The sequence below is a fragment of the Choloepus didactylus genome, chromosome 9 (assembly GCF_015220235.1).
Source record: "Choloepus didactylus isolate mChoDid1 chromosome 9, mChoDid1.pri, whole genome shotgun sequence".
NCBI lineage: Eukaryota > Metazoa > Chordata > Mammalia > Pilosa > Megalonychidae > Choloepus > Choloepus didactylus.
The window spans coordinates 38,607,590-38,629,586 of NC_051315.1; the positions used below are offsets into that span (position 1 = coordinate 38,607,590).

The 21,997-nt window shown below is 40.8% G+C and overlaps 1 protein-coding gene across 1 annotated transcript; it reads right to left on the reverse strand.

The window, feature by feature from the left end:
- Positions 1-2,776: 2,776 nt before the first annotated feature.
- On the reverse strand, positions 2,777-21,796 carry RND3 (Rho family GTPase 3). The gene is given in 9 exon segments (XM_037850060.1): positions 2,777-4,610; positions 4,612-4,665; positions 4,667-4,834; positions 6,475-6,486; positions 6,488-6,556; positions 6,558-6,611; positions 9,354-9,469; positions 20,837-20,924; positions 21,374-21,796. Coding segments are annotated over 9 exon segments (741 nt in total). The 5' UTR covers positions 21,524-21,796; the 3' UTR covers positions 2,777-4,580.
- Between the last annotated feature and the right edge of the window lie 201 nt (positions 21,797-21,997).

The window sequence follows — 21,997 nt, forward strand, 5'->3', positions numbered from 1 at the left end:
CTATTGCTACTGTAACAAATTACCACAAAGTTAATGACCTAAAATAACACAAATTTGGTATCTTACAGTCTGGGAGGTCAAAGTCTAGAATGGGTCTGCAGGGCGACGTCCCTTGTGTTGTCTCCAGAGGAGACTCTGTTTCCATGCTGTCTGCTTCCCAAGGCCACCTACATCCTTTGGCACCTGCTCACTTCCTCCGTCTTCACCACGTGGCTCTGATTCCTCCTACATTCCTCCTTTAAGGACCCTTGTGATTATAGTGGGTCCACTTAGATAATCCAGAATACTGTCCCATCTCAAGATCCTTAACTTAATCACTTCTGCAAAGTCTCTTTTGCCACATAAGGTGACGTGGACAGCTCTGGAGATTAGGACTTGGGTTTCACTAGAATTTGTTTCCTGTGTTCCCAGGAGGGCAGAAACAAAGGGCCCTAGAATTCTCTGGCATTGAATACTTTCCAAAAAACCTTTTAGGTTTCAATGAAATATGTATTTCAACATTAGATAAATGATGGATTCTCCATCTTCATCCAAAGCACTGTTAAAAATAGTTTTTCTTTTAAATCCCTTGAGAGTTATTTCACTTTATAATTGAATTGTAATACTTTATCGCATTTTTTCACGTCTCCAATATGCTCAGTAATCAAATTTCATAGGAAAAAGAAAGTATGAATTCATAGTTATGCCAGCATATTTTATAACAAGCCAATGAGTGTTTGGGGGCCATTCATGCTCAGCTGGGAAGGAAGAGTATTTTCCTAAACTGAACTTCCAACAGCCACAAAATTTATGGTCATTATCAGATACTACAATGACTCTTGGCATTCTGGCCTTCTCATTGTTTTCCCCCTACGCACCATAAACAGACCCCCAGCCATTAGGATGCATATGAAAATTGATTTTTGCAAATCATATTGCAGCATTATGCATGCGGTGTAACATATTGTGATGATCATGTTAGTGAACCTTGCTACATGTTGGTAATGTTTACTACCAGCCCATAGTGACCGAGGTCACTGCCAGACATGCAGCATAGTTGTTTGAGGCTTTCTCTACTAGATTAGAAATTTAAAAAATGCAAGAGCTTTTTTTTTTTTTTTAAATTATTATCCATGGCTATATGCCATGCACGTGGTAGACACTCATTAAATATTTGGTGAATGGAATGGAAAAAAAAATTCTGAGGTTTAGAACAGAATGCTAATGTCCAAATAATGCATCAAAAAGAGGACAAGTAGCTTTAATAGTTTTGGGCATCCTAGGGGATAAAGTGATTTATTTTTATTCCTCCTAAAAATAAATAATTCCCTGGGTTATTTCTAAGTTTGAACTTAAAGCACATTTCCCTTTAAGACAAGAACCTTCTAAGCAACTATTCACTGGAAAAGATTAAAAGAGGTGAGAGATGTAGTTAAAGTCTTACTCAGAGTTTGAAAAATCACTTTTCAGTATTTAAAAAGCTGTTAATCCTGATTATTAATCAATAGGAAGGAATGGTCACAGAATGCTTAGTATAAATGTTTGCCGAGGCAAGTCAGAGAAGAAAAGGAAGGCATACATGGCCAAGGCTGAAGACAAACTTTTTTCTTTTTGGCTCAACAAATTAAAGCCGCTGCAAAGAACAATTCACCAGAGGGAAACATTACTGTACAACCTATAAAATACTGCCAAGGTCAGCAGATTCTCAACTGATTTTTTTTTTTTTTTTTTTCTGTGCCAGCCATTGTTGAGAAACAAGTTTCATGCAAGCCTGAGTTAGATATTATGCTTAGATGTTACTCCATGCCAAGGATTAGGAAAGTACTTTTATTTCCTTTATTACTTGCCTACAAGAATGAGTTCCAAACATTTTCGGTAATTCTGTGCTTTTAAAATATTTTTACAAGCTCTCCATGTCAATGCTTTGTAATTTGTTCACTAGATCTCTGACTTGGATTTTCCCTTGGCTTTGTGCTTCCTAGAATTATTTCCAAGCAAGTAACCTTACTTCAAGTTCCAAAGCCATAAAAAAATATATATCCACAAAGAGCAGTTTTTATTTGAACTAACTTAGCTGTGCCAAATCCACTGAGTTTTAAAATTCGGCATGGAGTCTCTCGTTAGAGTTTTAGCTAAAGATGAGAATCAACTTGGTTTATAGGGACCCAGGCCTCTCTTGGCCCTAACCACTTCCATTCTTACTTTAAATCTTTCAGGCCACTGGGAACCATAGACTATGTTGCCCCTGTTATTTAAAGATGCTTCTACCATACACAAGGCTATTTTGTTTTTGCTTTTTTTTTTCCCTTTCCCTACTGTTGCAATAGTGGAATCTCAGGCACCTACACAATTGGCCCCTGTGAACAAGACAATGTGTTGCAAAGTGGATGGCTAAGTTAGGGACCAAGACTTGGGCCTCCGTCTGAAGTGGAGTAAACTAAGGTCATATCAGAATTAAAGCTGTGACCTAAGTCATACTTACTCAGTATGAAAGATTTTCTGTATTTTCTACAATGTAATCCTAGACAGTATTCATGGCTCTTTCTGTATATGATCAAAACACTTAATCTAATTATGCCCCCATTTTTCTTCTGCTTTGAAATCATCATGAAAACCTTTTATATATGTAGATCTGTCTTTCCACAAGAAATGAGTATTAGTGCCAAGAAACAAAATTTCCAGTCTACTAGTTCAGGAAATGTTAGGTCAGATTTTATAATCATCTCTATTAAAAACAAAACTTGAACAGCTCAATCAGGAAGTAGATAATAAAGACAGATTCACATTTGGACAGAGACATGGTTACTTTTTTATTTGAAGAAAAGAAAGTATGTTTAATAAATACTGCAGAAACACGGACCAAACAAACATACAAAGTGACATCAACATTTAAAAAAATGCAACCAAAGTTCTGTTATATAGCAGTTATAACTTATTTTCTTTTTACAATATTTAAGTACAGAAAGCACTTGCCAGCTATTTTGTAATACTGCCCAAAGCATAATTTTGCATCAATCAAAGCATATTATGTTGGTAAAATGTCTGTATTTCATGGGAAATGACTGGAATGGTATTTTCTTGCAGAGACAAAACAAAGTGCTTGTAAGACATAGAACTGTATTGTAATTACCTTAATCTCCTCTCCTGCCACAATTTAATGGGAGCACAGCTTTAACACTTCAAAATGAAGCATTATCATTGGAAAGAAAGCTCGTTTTCAACAAGCGCCATAATAAAACAGGTCAGATCTGGTTTCTTCTCTGAAAGAAGCTCTAAAAGGAATGGTCAAAAATATCTGTAAACTATTTTAAATGCTGATTATTTAACAACAGCAATCAAGTATTGAACATGGGCCTTGGCTGAAGTTGGTTAAGTGAGGTTTAGCAATCATGCTCAAGAAATGTCCTGGTATCGTGTCAGGATTGACATTATATAATTTTCCTCTAGGGACTCTCTAAAAGTTTGGGTAAGCAGGTCCTTCTCTTATCAATGTTCATTTACAAAAAGTGAAATAAACCAGCACACATCATCAGATGCTGCCGATTTTGGAGCTTCATCCCCAACAGAATATATAGTAGGATCTTTTGCTTTGTACTTTTGGTGACTTAAATCTGGACAGCTTTACTCACAAACTGTGCTTTCTGCTACTATTCCTTCATTATCTCTTCTGGTGAAAATAGTACCTAACACATTCCCCCCCCTCCCCACCATGGATCATTCTATGATGTCAAACCAAGACACCATTTATCTGACTTTGCCTTTTATCAACGATGGCCAAAACAAAAACAGAAACAAAAAACCACACACCCTCTTTTCTAAACAGTGCACAAAAAAATTACATTGAGCAATTTACCACTTTGTAATGACAATCACAATGATGAACAGAACCATCAGACTGAATAAAAATTGACACTTTATTTTTCTTTTTGATCTACTCCATCTTTGTGGTGCTGGTCTGCGTATCTTGCAAGACTGCAAAAGCCTTTCTTTAAGAACCATCTCGCTCAGCTATTTTCAGGAAGGCAATATTTCAAAGCCTCAAAAGTTTTTCTTCTGGACACCCCATGGGTCCTGATACAATTTCCATTTTAATGACGAGCTAGGAGGAAATTAGATCACATCCTCTAGAAAACTAAATGCTAAGGTCACAGTGCCAGTTCCCCAATGAGGACGGTATATTAATATATACTTTCTGTAAAGGAGATTAAAACATTTAAAAATTAAATCAATGTAGAGATCCATGAGTAGATGGTAACAAAGAAAACAAAAACGCAAGCACCATTCAGAGTGTGATTTTTCTTCTTGGAGGTACTCGCATTTCTTCTCATCTACTTCTAGCCCATTCGAATCTCTCTTTTTTTTGGCATATTTTTCAAGTCACATTTCAAAAACTTTTCAATGTATTCACTTCCCACCCACTTGGTCTACAGGCCCAAACCTAAGGACAGGATTCCAAAAAGATGAGTAGCCTCTCAAATGCCTCCCAAGCCCCCAGTATACGTGACTTTGACTGGGCACTTTGTTCAGACTTCACCTTTTTGTTTGCATTGTTTGTTTTTTTACACTAGATTCCCTTGTCCTCATGGAATACAACGGAAGTCTCACATCACAGTGCAGCTCTTCGCTTTGTCCCTTCCGTAAGTCCGTAGCAACTGTCGAGAGTTCTGGTCTGCTAGGCATGTGTGAATAATCCGCTTGTGGTCCTCTGTGATTTGTTCCGCTTAACGTTTTTATTTGTCTTGTTCACACAGGCTAAGGTGGCAACGTGAAAAATGTCTCTGACGCTATTTTCTGACTGTAAAGCTGAGCATTCGATATAAGTAGCCGCTCCAATCTGTTTGGCCATATTTGCCCCCTGAGAAGCAAAAGGAAGGATTTTAATCAGCAGTTAAGTCTTTGGGGAAAGTTATGAAATGTCTAATAGCATAAAATAAGGTATTGCAAAATGTTTTCTAACTATGTTAATTGTATTTTTCCAGCCTCACTGGGAAATTTTTAAATTTGAATCACTTTGTTTATTACTTCATAAAGACTTGCAGTCAAGACCCTGGTTGTAAGCAAAGATGCTCAATTATCATCACTCAATAGGTGATTCTTGAGCCCCTCTTAGGTGCTGAAGGTTGACCTGGTGTCATTGGGTCACTGATACACAGGAGCCCTGATCATAATACTTAGTAGGAGGTGATTCAAAGAGGAAGGAGAGGAGCTAAGGAGGTGATTCACCTTCAATCAACTGTAACCAAGAGTAACTGAATCCTCAGTCTTCCAGGTCACAGCAAAACAGAGAGTTACCCAGAGACCCTCACCGTTGGGGCTGCTTGAGTCACCTGAAGGTCATGAATGTCAATGCTGCAATTCCCACAAGGCTCTGGCAGGAGAAACGTGGATCCTAAAGCCCATTCCAGCATCTCCTAGGGCTCGCAATTTCTCCTTTCTTGAGTGTAAATGGCACTCAAGAGTCATCAAATGGGTTGTAAAACAGCAGGGATAAGGGACGGAGTTTGTAATTAATTTTTAAATTTATGTGATTGGGTCTTAAGGCCAAAAGAAATTGAGGAAACGGGTATTACTACTACTAGGACATCTATCACTTTATGGAAAATAAAATAAGCGATTTCTAAACCATGGACAATACAACCAACACATACAATAATAAGTATGCGTGCATCTAAACGGACTTATTTAAATAACCAAATTTTGGTTCATGTAAGATAAAGAAATGATGAATATTAAATAAAGTTTTAGCTATTTCAACATGAGAAATGAACTTCCAGAACGAACTTCTGAAATCAATTCTTCTCCTACTAACTACTTGGAAAAATGTCTGCGGAAATGATGAATCCCTAAAAGACTGTTTTAATAGCCTGCTCTACGGGCAGCAGTCTTTTTCATTATTTTATTCTGTTGCTACTGTAAAAAAGATTAACCTCTCTAAAGATTATACTCTCTTAAAGAGTATACTGATTTTTGACCACTTTAAACCTGCAGGAGTTGCAGAGATAGACAAGGGTAGCATTCGATCAACTGTAATGAGTATTTCCTGATCATATGATTGAATGAGAGGGCATTTTACCATTTTAATAATGTTATACACTTGCCTTATTTATGGATACACACATATGAATCTTCAGACAGTAAACTATCAAAAAATTCTGGCAAGTTTTTTGAAAGGGTCCAGTGTCAAAATACCATCATAATGATACTAAGCCATCACTTAGTGCTCATTTGCACAGTCTTTGCAGATTAATCTGAGATCAGGACTCCTGTGGATGGTGCTAAATGCTTGCTGCAAAAGCACAGGCATAGAACCACACCCACCCTTCAATTGTGTTTACAGGTGTTCATTCCACTCCTTTGGAAAGGGTCTTTAACCTGGAGTTGCCTATGGGTTGAAACCCTTAGAAAAGCAGCTGATTTTTAATTTTATTATCATGAACGATGTTCCATTTCTCTTCCTCTATTTAGAATCCACATTTGCACTGACAATATACATACCTGGTCATAGGACCACTGGTGTCTGCCTGTGATTTGAGAGCTCTACTAAAGTACTAACATCTGTTCGAAGATCAGACTTGCAAGCCGACCCAAAAGCATTTTGGTGTTGGGACAAACTCCTGAATTTCACCTTTCCACTGTTGAATAAAAAAACAAGAAAAGATGAAAAATTAAAAAGCGCAAGGGTACCCATATAATGGAAAACAGTTTCTCTACTGGCAGGCATTCGAAGTGGTACTCGAAAAGGACATTAAAAAAGGGACTTTCATTTCCAATGAAGCAGCACACCTGCATTCATGTTCTAAAGTAGATACTAAGTTTACTTCATTTGAAAGTGGATCCATTAGGGAATGCTTCTGTATATCATTATCTGCTCTCCCTCTCCATGACTCATTATCTGTCCAACTGTTAGAGACTTGTTGGGTGTTGTCAGAGGTAGCGCCAATAATCTCTTAATACTGGGGTATCCTTGAAGAAGATAAAAGTGCATTAAGAATAATTACATATCCAAACAAGTGACTACAATCCTCAGCTATGTTGAGCTGGTACTTCCCAGTGTGCAGGGCTGGGGAATGAGGCTGAGTCAATGCCAAGCACAAGTATGCAATCTCTGGTCCCACCAACAAAGAGGAGCCGCTGTGTGCTGGGGCTCCATTTGGGTACTGAAGAGAGTTAATAAACAGAACGTCCTGCCTTCAAGGAGCTTCTTTTCCAGTGGCTGAACCAACACAATTACATTTGCATAGGACCATCTCTTGTGCTCTCAGGAAGGCATCTGGTCCCATAGCTCAGTGCCTCTGAGTTAGTGTTAAATGTTTCAATATAGTCCATTTTAGTTGTTTAGTGACCTAAGAAGAATTGTTAGAACCTCCAGGAATGCCTGGGCAGGGAATTCTAGTTGTTACTCAAAAAAGAGCAAAACTTGCTGTGGCTTCTATCCTCAAGCTTGGTATCACCACCGGGATTGGGTACTCCAGAGTTGGGGTTCAGTGTGTTGACGGCAGAGCTCTGGCTCTTGGGTGAGTAGTGATTAGTGAGGCCAAGTCAGGGATGCAGTGCCCAACTGTTCCCAACCACATTCACAAATAGGTATTGAACACTCAAAAGCATTATAGTGGTTACAGAAATGATTAAGGCATAGCTGTGACTTCTGGCAAGAATTCACAGAATAGTGGGAGTGATGAGGCCATGCCTTTAAGTATATTACTAGATAAGAGGGATATCACACAGGAAAAATTTAAAAGACCACTTGAGCACTTGAGGACCATGTCAAATCTAGAGGTTTGTGTTGGGGCAATGAACTCTAGTCCAAAGTATACCAGTTGACTGAAGGGAGTCATATGCTTTCCTTAAGAGCATATGTCCATAAGAGCATAATTTGTCCACTGATTCATCCTTCTTTCCTCCAGAACCCCTTAGAAGCATATACCATGTGCTAGGTAGCACTGCAGTTAGCACTGAGAAAAAAGAATAAGAAATCTTTCCTGCCTTAAGCCACCCTCACCTCTTTGGTATTCAAGGACTTAAAGGAATAAATTATCAAGACCAGCTATATTTGGGGTTACCATGAGCCTTAAACCTCACACGAATATAAACACACTCATTTAATATGTCTAAGGCAAAGTCACTATTCATTTGGCTCTTATAAGACAAGAGCCAAAAAAACATAGCAAGGCTTTTCACTTATAAATTATGCATAACCGGATACCGCATCAAGTTAAAAACTCTAGTAAACAAGCACTGTCTTTTATCTACAGAAGAACTAGACATGTTGTCATGTTGTGCTTCAGCTGTGTGATGACTTTGGCCTCCTCTGTACGTCTAGCAATTGTTTTACAAGCCGTACAGACCAAGAAAGGTACATTCCTGCCTGAATCTGACAAACATTAGCATTATTTGTGTTAGATGTACATTACTCAAAATTGAAAAGAGTTCAGAAGTGGAAAAGATCCTTTGATCTGTTCAGAAATTCGTTTCATTGAATGCACTACATTTGTAATGTTTGTTAAACATTAAACTTAGAGACAGGGGAGTGATTCACCTTCAAACCCTAATTTCATCATTACACACACGAGATAGCAGTCACATCCGATGGGAAATATAACTAATGAAAAACACACAAATATAAACCAAGATTCCACTAAAAATTAAAGCCAGGATGGGGGGAACCAAAACAGGCCTACCATGTGGATGTCTCTCATCCTCAAATTCTTACTGTCTTCTAACTGACCACAGGAGTTACCACTCAGCTCCCACTGCCTTGCTTTCAACCACATCCTCCAAGTCTCAGAGCCCAGAGATGAGGGGTGCTCCAGGGCACAGTCAGATTCTGAAACCCCAGAGCACTCAGGCCAAGCTGAGAAAATAGTTAATACGTTAATAAAAGACCTAATCCATGGCCTAGCACAGAACTTCTATTAAGGACCAGGCCGGAGGCCAAAGAATGCCCCTCCTCTCTCCCTGGTGACCCTGCCGACGACAGGAACCTTAGCTCCTAACCTCTCCCTGGATCCTTCCAGTGTTCCATCAGGTCCCCCCTGCATCTAAAGAAGCTCATTTACCTCTGCCTCCAGACACCTGGTATATGCTTTATGATGATAATATGTTGACCACCACTGTTTTCAGTAGTTATCCGACCTATACAGTTGTCAAATGCTGCACCATTTCCCCCCAAGGACAAACCTGGAGGTTGATAAAAGCGTGTTTTGTCTAACAGCTTTATGAAATGAAATTTTAGGCAGGGTCCTCATCAAAACCAGTGGTACACATGTGAAACCCTGTTTTGGTATGAGTATTCTTTTCAGTGTTTTAATTACAAAATCCATACATCTATTTTATCCATCATCCAGCACTGGAGCTGCACCATCAATCCCCAGAACTTGCCTTTTTGAGGACAACTGTTCCAGAGTCTCTGGTCTACTGATGTCAAAGCAAATCAGCACGGCGTCAGAAATCTGGGTAAGAAAGGGGCCGGACTTGTCATAGTAAGGAGAACCTGGGAGGAAACAAAGAGACAAGTCTTCAGATGCAAATCTCCTTGTCCCGCAATTAACTCTGCCCTTTCAAGCTAAATCCCTGGAATGTCACATGGCAGCCCAGCCCCCACTGCTAGCAAACAAACAAAAGCTGGGTTGGAATATATTGAATTCTCCCAGATGAATGAATCCTCACAAGTATCTAACCTGAATTGAAGGGAAGGGCCAAGGTCTTCAACTGAAATCTGGCAGGCTAGCCACAGGACAGCTGGCACCAGGAGAAGCACCTGGAAGCCAGAGGTCTCGAGTGCAAATCTACCTCCACCACTGAACAGGCAGGGCAGCTTTGCAACACTGTGCCTCAGTTTCTTCATTTATAAAATAAATATGACAATAGTATCTACCTGGGGGTTAAATTAACTCACACAGTGCCTGGCATTTAGTAAGGGGTCAGTAAAAAATTAACTATGGTTATTATCATTGTGTTGTTATTACTGTTGTTAAAACGGAGCTTGTGCAAGCACCATAAACTGAGCTACTTCTTGGGGGAAAAAGACCCCCAAACTCAAGACCACTCTGACTAGAGGGGGAGTGAAGGGGGCAAGGAGGAAAAGGTAGGTTTAGCTATGTGAAGAGAACCATAGAAAACCACATCAGGGTCACTGTCTCAAAGTACAAAGTTCGGGTAAGCCCATGACCTTTGAGCTTGCTGACCTTACTATCCCCAAGCCCTTTAAGAGTCTCCTCCTGTTAGAAGCAAAAATGTAATAAATGACATATTGTATCATGTCCCTTTTTTTTTTTTTTTACTACAGTTGCATCTTAGACAGTGACACTGAGGCACAATCCAAGACTCATGGTCCAAGGTAAATCCAGGGTCCCTCTAAAGGTTCAAATACATCCAGCCAACTATTTAACAACAGAACCCTCCAGTCTCTTAGGAAATTTTTCTATTCCTTTAGGAATTGCAAAGGATGTAAAAACACAACACCCACACACACACACACCACACACACACACATTTAATTCCAGAGTAGAGAAAGAAAATCTAAACCACTAAAGTCTTTTTGAAAACTCGTTTTGTTTCGACATCACTTTCTTTCCTAGCAGAAAAACAGGACATGTCCTCCAATAAATAAACTTCAATAGTCAAAATCAGGAGAAGAGAAAAATCCTTTCTTGTTTCCATCAGCACAAAATTCCTCAGGAACCTGCGCTTGTGATCTAGAAGTTGCTGCTGTTAGGGGTCAGGCTATTCTGGGTCCCTAACATTCAGGATGGAACCCCAGACACAATGTAGCCTTTTCACTCTTGGAGAGTGACAGCTTCAAGTCAAGGAAGAAGGGAATGTTCTGGGAATAAGGAAGAAAAGTGTGAACAAGTAAAGATGTTCTAAAAGCCCCAATTTTTCATAAACTGCAGCAGTCTCACACCTGGAATCAGGGCCCTGATGGAGTAGAGACTAACAACTGAAAGACATTTTTGAAAAGCTTAAAAAAAAAAAATTGAATAGTTTAAAATAGTAAGGCATATTGGAATGAGGTTGTCTCTGAAAAGGGGAAGCCATCGTTGCCTTCCACCAACTCAAAGAAATAGGAGATTAAGAGAACAATTAACAAATGGTTCACTAAGTTTAATTTTTTGAGACAAATCAGAAATGGGAAGTCTTGACACTCTATACGGGTATACTGATTTTTAAAAATTAGTTCTGTGAAGTTTAGACTTTCTCAGCTGCAACCTTTCCTTTTGCTGTGTCCAAAGTCTAACTTTTACAGTTTCTGCAGTTAACATTTGGGAATCTCTTTCCAACCACGCAGAGAGAAAATTCCAAATCATAGCATGGAAATTCCAATACCTGACACGCATACAGAAGGGTGTCCTCTGCTCTTCACAGTTGACAAAAGAGGAGATCTGACCCCAGACCCATAAAGTCAGAGCTTTTTGACAATTAGGATTGTCAGAAACTTCAGGCTTCAAAGATTTCCTTTACTGGAAATTACTCAACATTAAGAAAGACAACTATCTCACTGAGGATACTTTTCAGTTTTAATTAGACCTGAAATTCAGAGGACTGGCAGCTATGGGAGCCTAATTCCTTCAAGGATAAGACCTTTTACTAAATGAGAAAAATGATGAAAGACAATGGAGTAGAGTAGGACAAAGGTGCCAAGATAAGAGTATTTAAAATTGGGGCCACCAGGAAAATCTGGTGTTGTGCATGGACATTCAGGTCTCCACGTGGCTGCAGAGAACACCATTCCCCTTTGTGGACGGTGTTTCCCCTCCCCTCCCATCTTATGGCCACAAAGGGGAAGTGGCTTTGTCTTCAGCCCTCTGTCACTGGCTAGGGACTGCTAACTAGATCAAGTGAGCCAGCTTCTATGCTGAGTGGGTAGATCCAGACATCTGAAAAGTTAGGCTTTGGAACAGAATTTGCAAGTTAAACAGAATTCTTCTGGAGATTCATTTCTGCTTTCCTTTACTTGATTTTATATTTTGAACAGAAGATGCAAAATGAAGTGTAAAAGGTTCATGAGAAATAAACCACCTGCTGTTGAAGTAGAGAGGTAGTTTTTTTGAGTTTCAACAAAACCTAAGCTGGAATGGCATTTTTGATCCAGTCCTATTCCTTTGCTAATGAATAGTGCTGCTTTAGATCGAGTGTCCAAAGGCAGTAATAAATATAAAATCCCACATTTATTAGTTATAGGTATGATTTGTCTAACCACAAACTACAGAGTAATCGGACATTAAAAGGAACAGGACCACTTTTATTCATTAGACATTTTTGTCTGGTTAAGGCTAAAACTAATTTTCAGGTAGAAAAATCTATTGTCTCTAGTTTTTCATAATAAAAACAAAACAAAACAAAAATGAAAGCAAAAAAAAAAAAAAAAAAACATATCCTATATAGAATTAAGAAAGAACTCTTCTACTGGGAAAAATCTAAACAATTCATCAGCTAAGCAGACCCTTCAAAAAAAAAAAAAAATCTGGTCCTGTGTAAACTTTACAGTGTTTACTCTTCTGTGAGCACTTTGAATTCTCTGTTCTTTCCTATAAAGCCCAAGCTACTGCACAAAGGAAGTAAGAGAAGCTTAGTGGCAGAGAGCAGTGTTGTAATCACAGGCATGTGTGGGGGAGCTCACAGGCCAGGAAAAGACCAGGACGAATTCCAGGAATGTTCCTGTGAAGTGAGACGCAAGATGGAGAGACAGAAGTGCCACTGAAGGAAGGAATGGACAACGAGCCCATAAAACAGGAACCATACGTGCCCTTAACCCCTACATACCTCCAGAAAAGTCTTAAACCAAACACCCCCAAAATACACTTCTGTAGCTGTTTTAAAGATGCCTTGCAAAGTTTCCCATGTGACTCTAGAACTAAACACAACACAAGAAAGAGAGCCAAATACTTTTACTATGTGTGAACGTACTGAATTTTTAACTGTAACACATAAACATGTACTAATGCAAATACCATATCTTCAGTATAGACTGGAGTACATATGGATGCACAACAGTTCAAGTTCAGTAAGTCTACATACCAAGCTTTCCTTCTCAGCATATGGAGTAGACTTCATGCAAATGGAAATTCTTGGATGCAGCAGGTGCCATCCCTCTTCTACTATGTGAAAATTCAGTCACAACACCGTTTTAAGAGCCTTTCTTATTAATCTATCATACCTCCGAAGGGAAAACTTCAGGTCATTGTAAAGAAACAACTGTACCACATGTGCAAAACACATGCTAAGAAAAATTAAGTTGAAGGACTTAGGGGTAGGTTGGAAGGAGTGTACATTTGGGGTTCTTGGAGTTCTTTCAAGTTTGGCAAACAGCAGCAGAGTTCTAAAAGGCTTTGGTAATTTCAGGTCTACGCATCTTTGTCCTTAAGATGGTAAGTCTGGGTGAGAGCAAAATTTCCAACCCAAGAATAGTCACAAAGTGCCTCACCCAGAAACTAATTCTTCAGACACATACCTGTCTGCTTTAGTCATCCCTTCGCAAAGATAGAAAGCACCATATATGTACATAATTAAATGTATATGTAAGAAGATTCGTGCTCAAAAGGAATCATTTGCAAAACCAGTTCACACAGTGAGGCTTTATAGGAACGTGAGCACTGAATACTCTTCTAGTTGAGTTATTTCATAAATACAATAACTTCTCCTACTTAACCTTAAATTAAAAACTTCCCTTCCCTCCATAAGAAATTCCTGCCAAGAACAGAAAGTGGGAATATAGCATATTTTGGGCAGAGAAAACTATAGTAAGTTTTGGTATTTTTAGTGACCACAAAAATAACATCTGCACGAAACAGCAGCCAACATGGGGGACAGTATGACCTGCCTTATTATCACAAGATACCATTTCCTCATGCCATCACTAATCGGAGTAAAAGCTTCAAATTAGCAACAATCTCAAGAATGTGAATCAAGTCTAAGCAGAACTTTTGTATCTGGCTCAGCATAAGTCTGTTTTTCCCAAGCAGTCTGCAATACAAACATAGCACCCACAAATATGTAATAAAAACCTTCTGGGGAAGGATACTTTGCTTGATTCTTCTATAAAATTCAGATTAACAGGAATTATGAACAGATTTTGTGAAAACTTATGAGCATTTATGTGTTGTTATAAATATAGAATCAATATTTTCTACTTTGGGGGGCACTACAGATACATAGCTGGATAAAGGAGATGTAAAGATTGATATTTTTTAGCTTTAAATAAAGCTTTAGCTTTAAATTCCTAATCTTATTGGGATGCTTAAAAAATATAAGAATTGAAATATTTCACTTACAGGGGAACCGTAGTAAGTCATAAAGTTTTAAGGATAAGAGTAGATAAGTATAATTTAAAAGAAAATCACATTACCTTTAAAAAACAGATTGATGTTTTTATGTTTCAAATACTTAAGAGTCAGATTCCTTGGAGTAAGTTTCCAGGAATGAATTCCCCTTTCTAGATACCGTGTCATCAAGCTCATTTTTCAAAACCAGTGTGCACAGCATCTGGTCAAACTTCTGAGGCAGCTTACATTCCATGTCAATGAAATTTCTGCTCTGCCAAGGGGAGTTCTGATTACTCAATATAGCAACTGAGAAGACATTTAAAGGACATCAGAAAATGACTGAGGCACAGCTAATTCATTTGGCATAGCCCACCAGGCACCATGAGCTCCTAATGGAGAAACTATTGGTCCTTGGTGTCATATCTACATTCAAAAGAACTGGATTAATGAGGAAACATCTGGCTAATTCAGGTGGCACCAGAATGACCAATCTGGACACCTTGCTGAAATGTGCAACTTAGCAAGAAACCTGATTGCAAAAACCCAGCAATTAAATGGAGTTAGAGTTAAAAAAAAAAAAAAAAAGCATCTAGGGACAGATGTAAAAAAAAGTATCTAGGGACAGATGTAGACTTAAAAGGAATTCAAATCTTTTAAAAAATCAATAGTTTAAATGGAAATTGTTGGATGGTGGACAAACTCCCAAACGCAGTTTGAGATATTGCTTATAAGAAACCACATTCAAGGCAAAACTTAGGGCAGTTTTGGTCTTAACTAACTTACAGAGTTTCAGGGTGAAAACTCAAGTTACAGAGTTGAACCTGTCTTGAAACCGTAAGCTCCTATAGATAATTATGACCTTATGAAATATCTGGCTTTCTGCAATTTTACCCTTGATACTTACTTCACAAGCACCCATGCTCTTCTGGCTCCTTTGTAAACTTTTACCCTTTCCCTTCTCTAAGAGGGTAAATTTATGTTAGAGGTCTTCAACATTCAGAATCTTGTTTTTGGTTACACCTATTTAATTTAAACATGCTTCTAAGTGAGAAGGATGTCCAAGACCTTTTAAGAACCAAGTTGGCTTCTCTTAAAGGAATTGTGATGGGTTTCAGGGAGCCCTGAATCCCAAGTCAGGGGGCCTGGGCTGGCCTTCAATTATTCTTGGGGTTTTGTTGCTGCTAGGTGAATCCTGATTTAGAACCCCCGGGCTCACCCTCCTACAAGCAAGTACTGTAGATACAGACTCAAAGATGAGGAAATGTTTCCATGTCCCTTATTTGTCCTGGAGTATTCTCAGGGAAGAACTTACCCTATTGAAATCCCAGCCCATAGGCATCCCTTCCATCTCAACTCCTGACACTTATCTGGGCCCCTCATCTGATCTCTTATGCTACCTTGGGAAAGCCTTAGTATTTTTAAACTTTATTGTTATCTAATTTTTCTTCACTTTTGTTTGCCTTGTCACCCTAACGAGACTGAGTATCTTGAGGACAGGAGCTGTTCTTGTCCAGCTTTGTACCTTCCCCCTCCCTGCCACCATAGCATCTAACTTGGTCTATCTAACTTGGTCTATACACCCAGAATGCCCTAAAAAATGTCTACTGATTTTATAGTAATTTCTGTATGTCTTGCTCAGATGTGTAAATTTATATGTTCAATCACAAAAAAGGGACCAGAGGTGAAAAGGGGACCAGAAATGTCTCTTGAAGCTGCTTTCTTGATTAATTATAAGTTCCAATAATTCTGAAAAATCTCTTTCCTTTAAGAAATGTTTCATTAGAGGGCTGTGTCACAAAGATCATTCTTCAAACTTGATGTATAAGCTACAAATATAACAACATAGATAGTCTTGTGTTTATAAATGAGTCTGTCCTCAAACTAAGGCGATGTGTGGTAATTAAGATTTTTCTTCCTCCCTTTTCCTTTAAGTAAAAAAAAAAGTAAGAATACAACTTTCTCTATTAATAATGGCTAAAAACTAAACAGGAAGTGCTAACCTTTGGTATGCATGGCTCAAAAGCTTGAAACATGACAAGATTCAAAAGAATGTTCATGAGGCAAACAGCATCCTTATTGTGGGGAATTTTAGCAGCTGAATTGAATACTTTTAAAAAGTAATAATACGCCTTAAATAAATGTGCAACTAACTTGCTTTGGTGAAAAGCCGGCATGAATGATTATTACTCCCTATATCACATGTGCTGAAATTACATTGCAATCAAATCTCTTAGGAAAAGATATGGTGATCCTTGAATGACTAAGTTTCTATTATTAAGTAGGCATTTGGCTTCATGCTACAAATTACTTCTATACTTGGCAGAAGCTGTAGATTTTGAAGCACAAAGTTAGAACTACATTGGTTTTACTTATCACTACAAAATGTTGAAGCCATTAGCCATTGTTCTGCAGAAACCTGTTGGCTGAATTTGAAAATCATTAGGAGCATTTCTTCAACTATGAAAAAAATGCTTATCTTATCAATGAAAAAAGGGAAAATTTCTCAGTATAATCAAGACATTGTGGGCTTGTATCCAAAGCCTATCTTTAAAAATCCTCCTCTTTCAGAAGATTCACAGGACATATTTTTAAAAGTAGGTTTCATTTTCTTTTTCTTTTTCTGGAGTAACTTTAAGCAGCCATGAGAAATCAGCTGGCAAAGTATTTGTGGTGGCTTTAATTGGTACATATTTGGCGGGAAGGAGAAGGAAACTGTTTCCTACCTGAAGAAGCTCTATAAACGGCCAACCAGGTAGAACAGGGAACTTGAGCTACATAATTTGACAAAATTGGGCTCATTACAGGTTGACAATGAGCTGCACTAAGTGAGAAGATCTTCCTTCTCCCCACTCCCTGACCCAATGCCCCACTCAGAATGTACCATTCTTAGGGGCACATTGCATCTCTAAGGCCTGCCAGAGGGCCTGCACATAGTAGGTTCAGCAAAAAGAAGACAGGAAGGGAGAGAGGAAGGAAAGAAATGTTAAGTTACTGTGCATCAAAAAAGTAGGAAATGAATTACTTCCTTCTCTCTTGGTGCAAAGAGACACCAGGTATTGCACACTTTTGCTTGAGGATGTTCTTTCTCACATCCAAATTGGCAGAGTTTTGCCGAAGCATGGTCTTTGATTGCTGATCTCAGACCCCTTCTGAGAAGCTGTCAAAGCCAGATAAGAGAACTGCTTCTGTCACACTAATGGTGGCCTCTCAGCCAGGAGCCTACACTGGACATGAATGCCATTCAAAGGACAAAGAGTGGATGCCATCTCTCTCTATGTAAGAGAAGTTAGGCACACCCAGTTTTAATCACTAACTTTCACAGAGTTCTAGGACAGGGGAAAAAATCTGAAATTTAGGCTTTCAGGAGGGGCTTGGATCTTCTTTCCTGAGTTAAACTGATGGCAGGTCGGAAAAAAATAAATATAAGAGGCATAAGCATATGCAACTATTTTTACAACCTAAACTAAACAAATACCTTATTGGGCAAAGAAATGTGAAACATCTGTCAAAAAGTAATCCTATTCAGAAATTTGCCATGAAAAGTTCAAAATGGAAAAATGTTAAAGATACTTGAAATGATTAGCGGCTGAAGCAATGGTTCTTGTTACATGCATTTTTATTGATGAATGACAAAATATTTTTGTGGAAACAGTCTATTTTTAGAATTTAAGTAGTGTTGGTGGCTGTGTTTAATTAAGTAACTTTTCACCTCATGAACTGCATAATGGAATTCTAAATAATTCCCTTATGCCTCTTTTTTCATTTGTATAATTCTAACTCCCAACTAAGGTTTTATTACTGGATAAAATTTTTCAGTGAGGTATTTTCTTAATCACAGGTTTCAAACCTTTATATTTGAATTGAGCATGCATGGGTTTTTGTTTCATTTAATAAAAATACAAGTGATTATTTCACTACAGACTTCATTTCAGGCAATTATCTTTAATTTGATGAAAGGCAATGTTTATAAAGTTGCCATTCTTTGTGCACAGGTAATTCAGCAGTAATAAATACCAGGGAATCTCATCTCCTTGGAAACTATGCATATGATTATGCATTTATTCATGCAACAGATTTTATTGGGCGCCTACTGTGCATAAGGCATCATGCTACCTGTACAGAGACCATAGCTGTGGAGTTTTGATTTAATATTTGAAAATATCTGAAGGTACAATTATTTGCACATGTGAAGGATAGTCTCCAGACTACAAACTGCCCATATTTTATTTGTTTTATTTTCTAGCCTTTGGAAAACAATGTGCCTTTCTCGCTCCTTAAAAGTCAATGTAGCCCTTTGGGCATCTAATCTGAAATCTCCCTTGGTGGTCTTGTAACTCTCCAGAATCTTACGGTGGGGTGATGTATAACCCAGTATTCCTTCTAAACTCATCCTTTCCCCCTCCTTACCCAAATGAGTCTTCCAATCCATCAGGAAGCCTGGCTCTGTTCAGAACCTGACTTCCTTTGTAGGCTCTGAAACCCAGCCTGAGATGCCAGATCCATTGGGTAAGGACTGAAGCCAACCAACATCCTGGGAAACAAAAAGAGTTGCCTGTCCCATGCCACTTTTAAACCCAAGAATTGCATAGCTGGGAGAGATTCTGCATGTTATGTAGATCAGTGTCCTCTTTTTCAGGTGATGAAAACAAGACTCAGGGAGGCAGGAGATTTGCAAACAAACATCCTTGGTAACCAAGAGCTAAGATTTAGACACAGCTTTGTATCAACAAGTGGAACAGCCCCACAGCCCCATCCCACAAATAAATAAGTAATATCATGCATTAGGTCTAAACAAGGCTGTGAGTGGAGGTGGGTGAGAGTACTGGTGCTAATTATTGGTACCAAACTTGTCCACTATGCATAACAAATACCATGATTTGTCTGGGAATTAAGGCCATTTAAGTACTAGTTTGTATAATAATTCTGATAATAGAAACTGTTGAAATTAAAAAAATAAAACCAAAAAACACAAAAAGCCCTCGAATTCCGTTTATCACCACCTTCTCCATAGTTGTGAGTCTGTGTGTGGAGTCCCCAGTACAAAACCAGAAGTCCTGGTTCTGCTGCCCTTGGCGAGGCTCGAGGAAGAGATCGACTCTCCAGGGGGAAACAAAATCTGCCCTTCTCACTGCAGCAGGGTCTGGCACCGACCGTGAGAGGCGCTCGTGCGAGACTTCTCGCTTGCCTTTGTGCTTGGACTCGCCGGAGACACTGTCAGTCTGGCCCCTACCTCTTGCTCTCTAAGCCCTGGCGCTCCCTGGGATCTCCAGAGATTGAAGCAGAGGGTTGTGGGAAGCTCGCAAGGCCACTCCTAGCAGAATGAGACTTTACCTCCCGACCTCCCGGCCTCCCGGCCAGACAGTAAAACCTGCGTGCTGGCACTTGTGTGCTCCTCTTCGCCAGTTTCACCCCAGATTTGGCTCGGTTCAACCGCAGCGGCCCAACTCCCAGCTAAGCAGCCAGAACTTAAGCGCAGGGGGCTTCCCTCAGCCTTCCTGATGGCTCCTCCTCCTCCTCCAGAGACACCCCTTCTTAGAAATCAGCACTCTCTCGCCTCCCGGCATCGCTGGCAGGGGCGGCGGGTGCCTGGGTCCCAAGCCTGAGATTCCAGATGGTGCGTCCTTGCCCCTACCACCCTTGACCAAGGCCGAACCCCTAACTCAAACGCTCTGGAAACCTTCCCACCGGCGGGGTCCCTGGCCCAGCCCCCAGTAATGCGCGCCAGGTTGTTGGGTGGGAGTATGAGAGGGCGATAACCCGGCCTTGAACCCCACGACCCTTGGAAATAACCCACCGCGGCGCCAATAATTCAACTGGACGGGAAGGTCAAAGGGGAACAGTGCACTCTTGGAGTCGGGAGGTGATGCAATAGGGATCAGGAGGGAATGGCGTGGACTGGGGGGGGGGGGTGAGGGGAAGTTGGTACGGGGGCGAGGGGGTGGGATATCGTGGTCAGCGGGGAGCTTCGGACCCATAGATCGGTCTCTAGACCGCGCGGGCAGCCGGCGGCGCCGAGAAGGGGCCTGGCGATCGTGAGCCTCCGCCGCCAACGCATTTTGCGTTGTAAGCGTTACGGACGCCCCAGCTGCGGCGCTCACATTACTCTCCCCAGAGCGCGGATTCCGCACGTAACCGCGTGGCTTGGGGAATTTTCTCTCTCCTCTCACCGACCCCCCCGCTGGGCTCCAGGCCTCCCTGATCACCAGCATGTTAGATTTAGGAGTGACGCCCGCGCGAACCGGGTGGTTACGGTGCGGCGAACGCACCCCAGCATCAGGCCACCTTGACCCACCCCGGGGCGACTCAAGCTGGGTCCAGCGGGCAGACCTGTTCCGGCCACCCGGCTGGGTCACTGTGCGGGTCCACAGCGCCCTTCTCTCCCCACTGTTGCCCTCGGTCCAGAATGGTCAAAATTTTCACCCAGTAGGGATGGCGGGAATCCAGATGCTGGGGGCAAAGTTAACAGAGGGGCATAGAGCGCTGGGAGCGCGCGAGTCGATGCCGAGAGTACGCCAGACGCAGGTCCCAAAGCCGCCACCGACCTCGGAGGTCTTGGAAACCCGCCCAAACGCCAAGCGGTTCGAGGAAACTCTTACCCGAAGTGTCCCATAGGCTCAACTCTATTCTTTGTGTGTCGATTTCAAAACTGGCCGTGTAATTCTCAAACACTGTAGGGACGTAATTCTGAATAAACAAAATGGATAGGGGAAAGAGGGCAAAAAGGTTATCTTAAAATGCACGGCACCCTAAGAACCCCCTATGAAAATCGCCTCCCCACGCCCCAATTATTAGAACATGCAAACCCCGGACCCATAATATCACACACGGAACTCGCGGACCATTTCTGAAACCCCCATCCGACGCCTCGTGCGCCCCACCCAGCTCTCGGAGACTTGCTGACCCAAATCTCCCAAGCCCGGGTTCTGCACACATGAAAACAAGTTTCAGAAGCAAACCGCCGAATGTGCAGGCGCGTCCCAACCCCTAAACGCTTCCAGCTCACTTTCCCTTTCCGAGCAACCTACCCAGGTGGAAAGTAGTTAGGAGCGAGAAAGACGACTTTAAAACGGAAAAAAAAACGGGGAATGCCGCGAGCCGCCCACCTCCTCGGAGCCCCGGCCAGCCACACTCACCTCGGGGAAGCAGTCCTTGGCGAACACATGCAGCAGGGCGGTTTTCCCACACTGACTGTCTCCCACCACGACTATTTTGCATTTCACGTTCTGATTAGGATCCATGATAGATTTACTAGATAATTTCTGGCTGGCTCTTCTCTCCTTCATTGATCTTGCCTTATTTTCTCTTGAAACGGGAATTTTCTCTTAAAAAGAAACAAAATATATATTTCTCTGTATATAAAAAAGCAGATAAAAAAATAAATCGCAAGGCTGGTGGGAACCCTTTGAAGCGCGGCTCAGACGAGGAGAGCGAGAGGGACAGGCGTGTTACTCTCCTCCAACAAGTTTTAAGCCTAATCCACACCTCCCCTCCCAAGCCCAATTCCGACCCGACTGCTTTGTTTCACGCTCTCTGCGCGGCTTTATATGCCAGGTCTTCCAATCCTCTTTCTCAATGAGAGCAGGAAACTGATCCGCCTCCTCCCCTTTTATGGAGCCTGGGAGCGAGCGCTGTCGCGTTACTTGCGGAAAGTGTAAACAGTGCGCCCTCTAGAGTGGCCACACGGGATCCATTTCCAGACCCTGGCTCTGGGACCATTTGATGACTCTAAGGAGGCTTAGCTGATGGATGGGAACTGT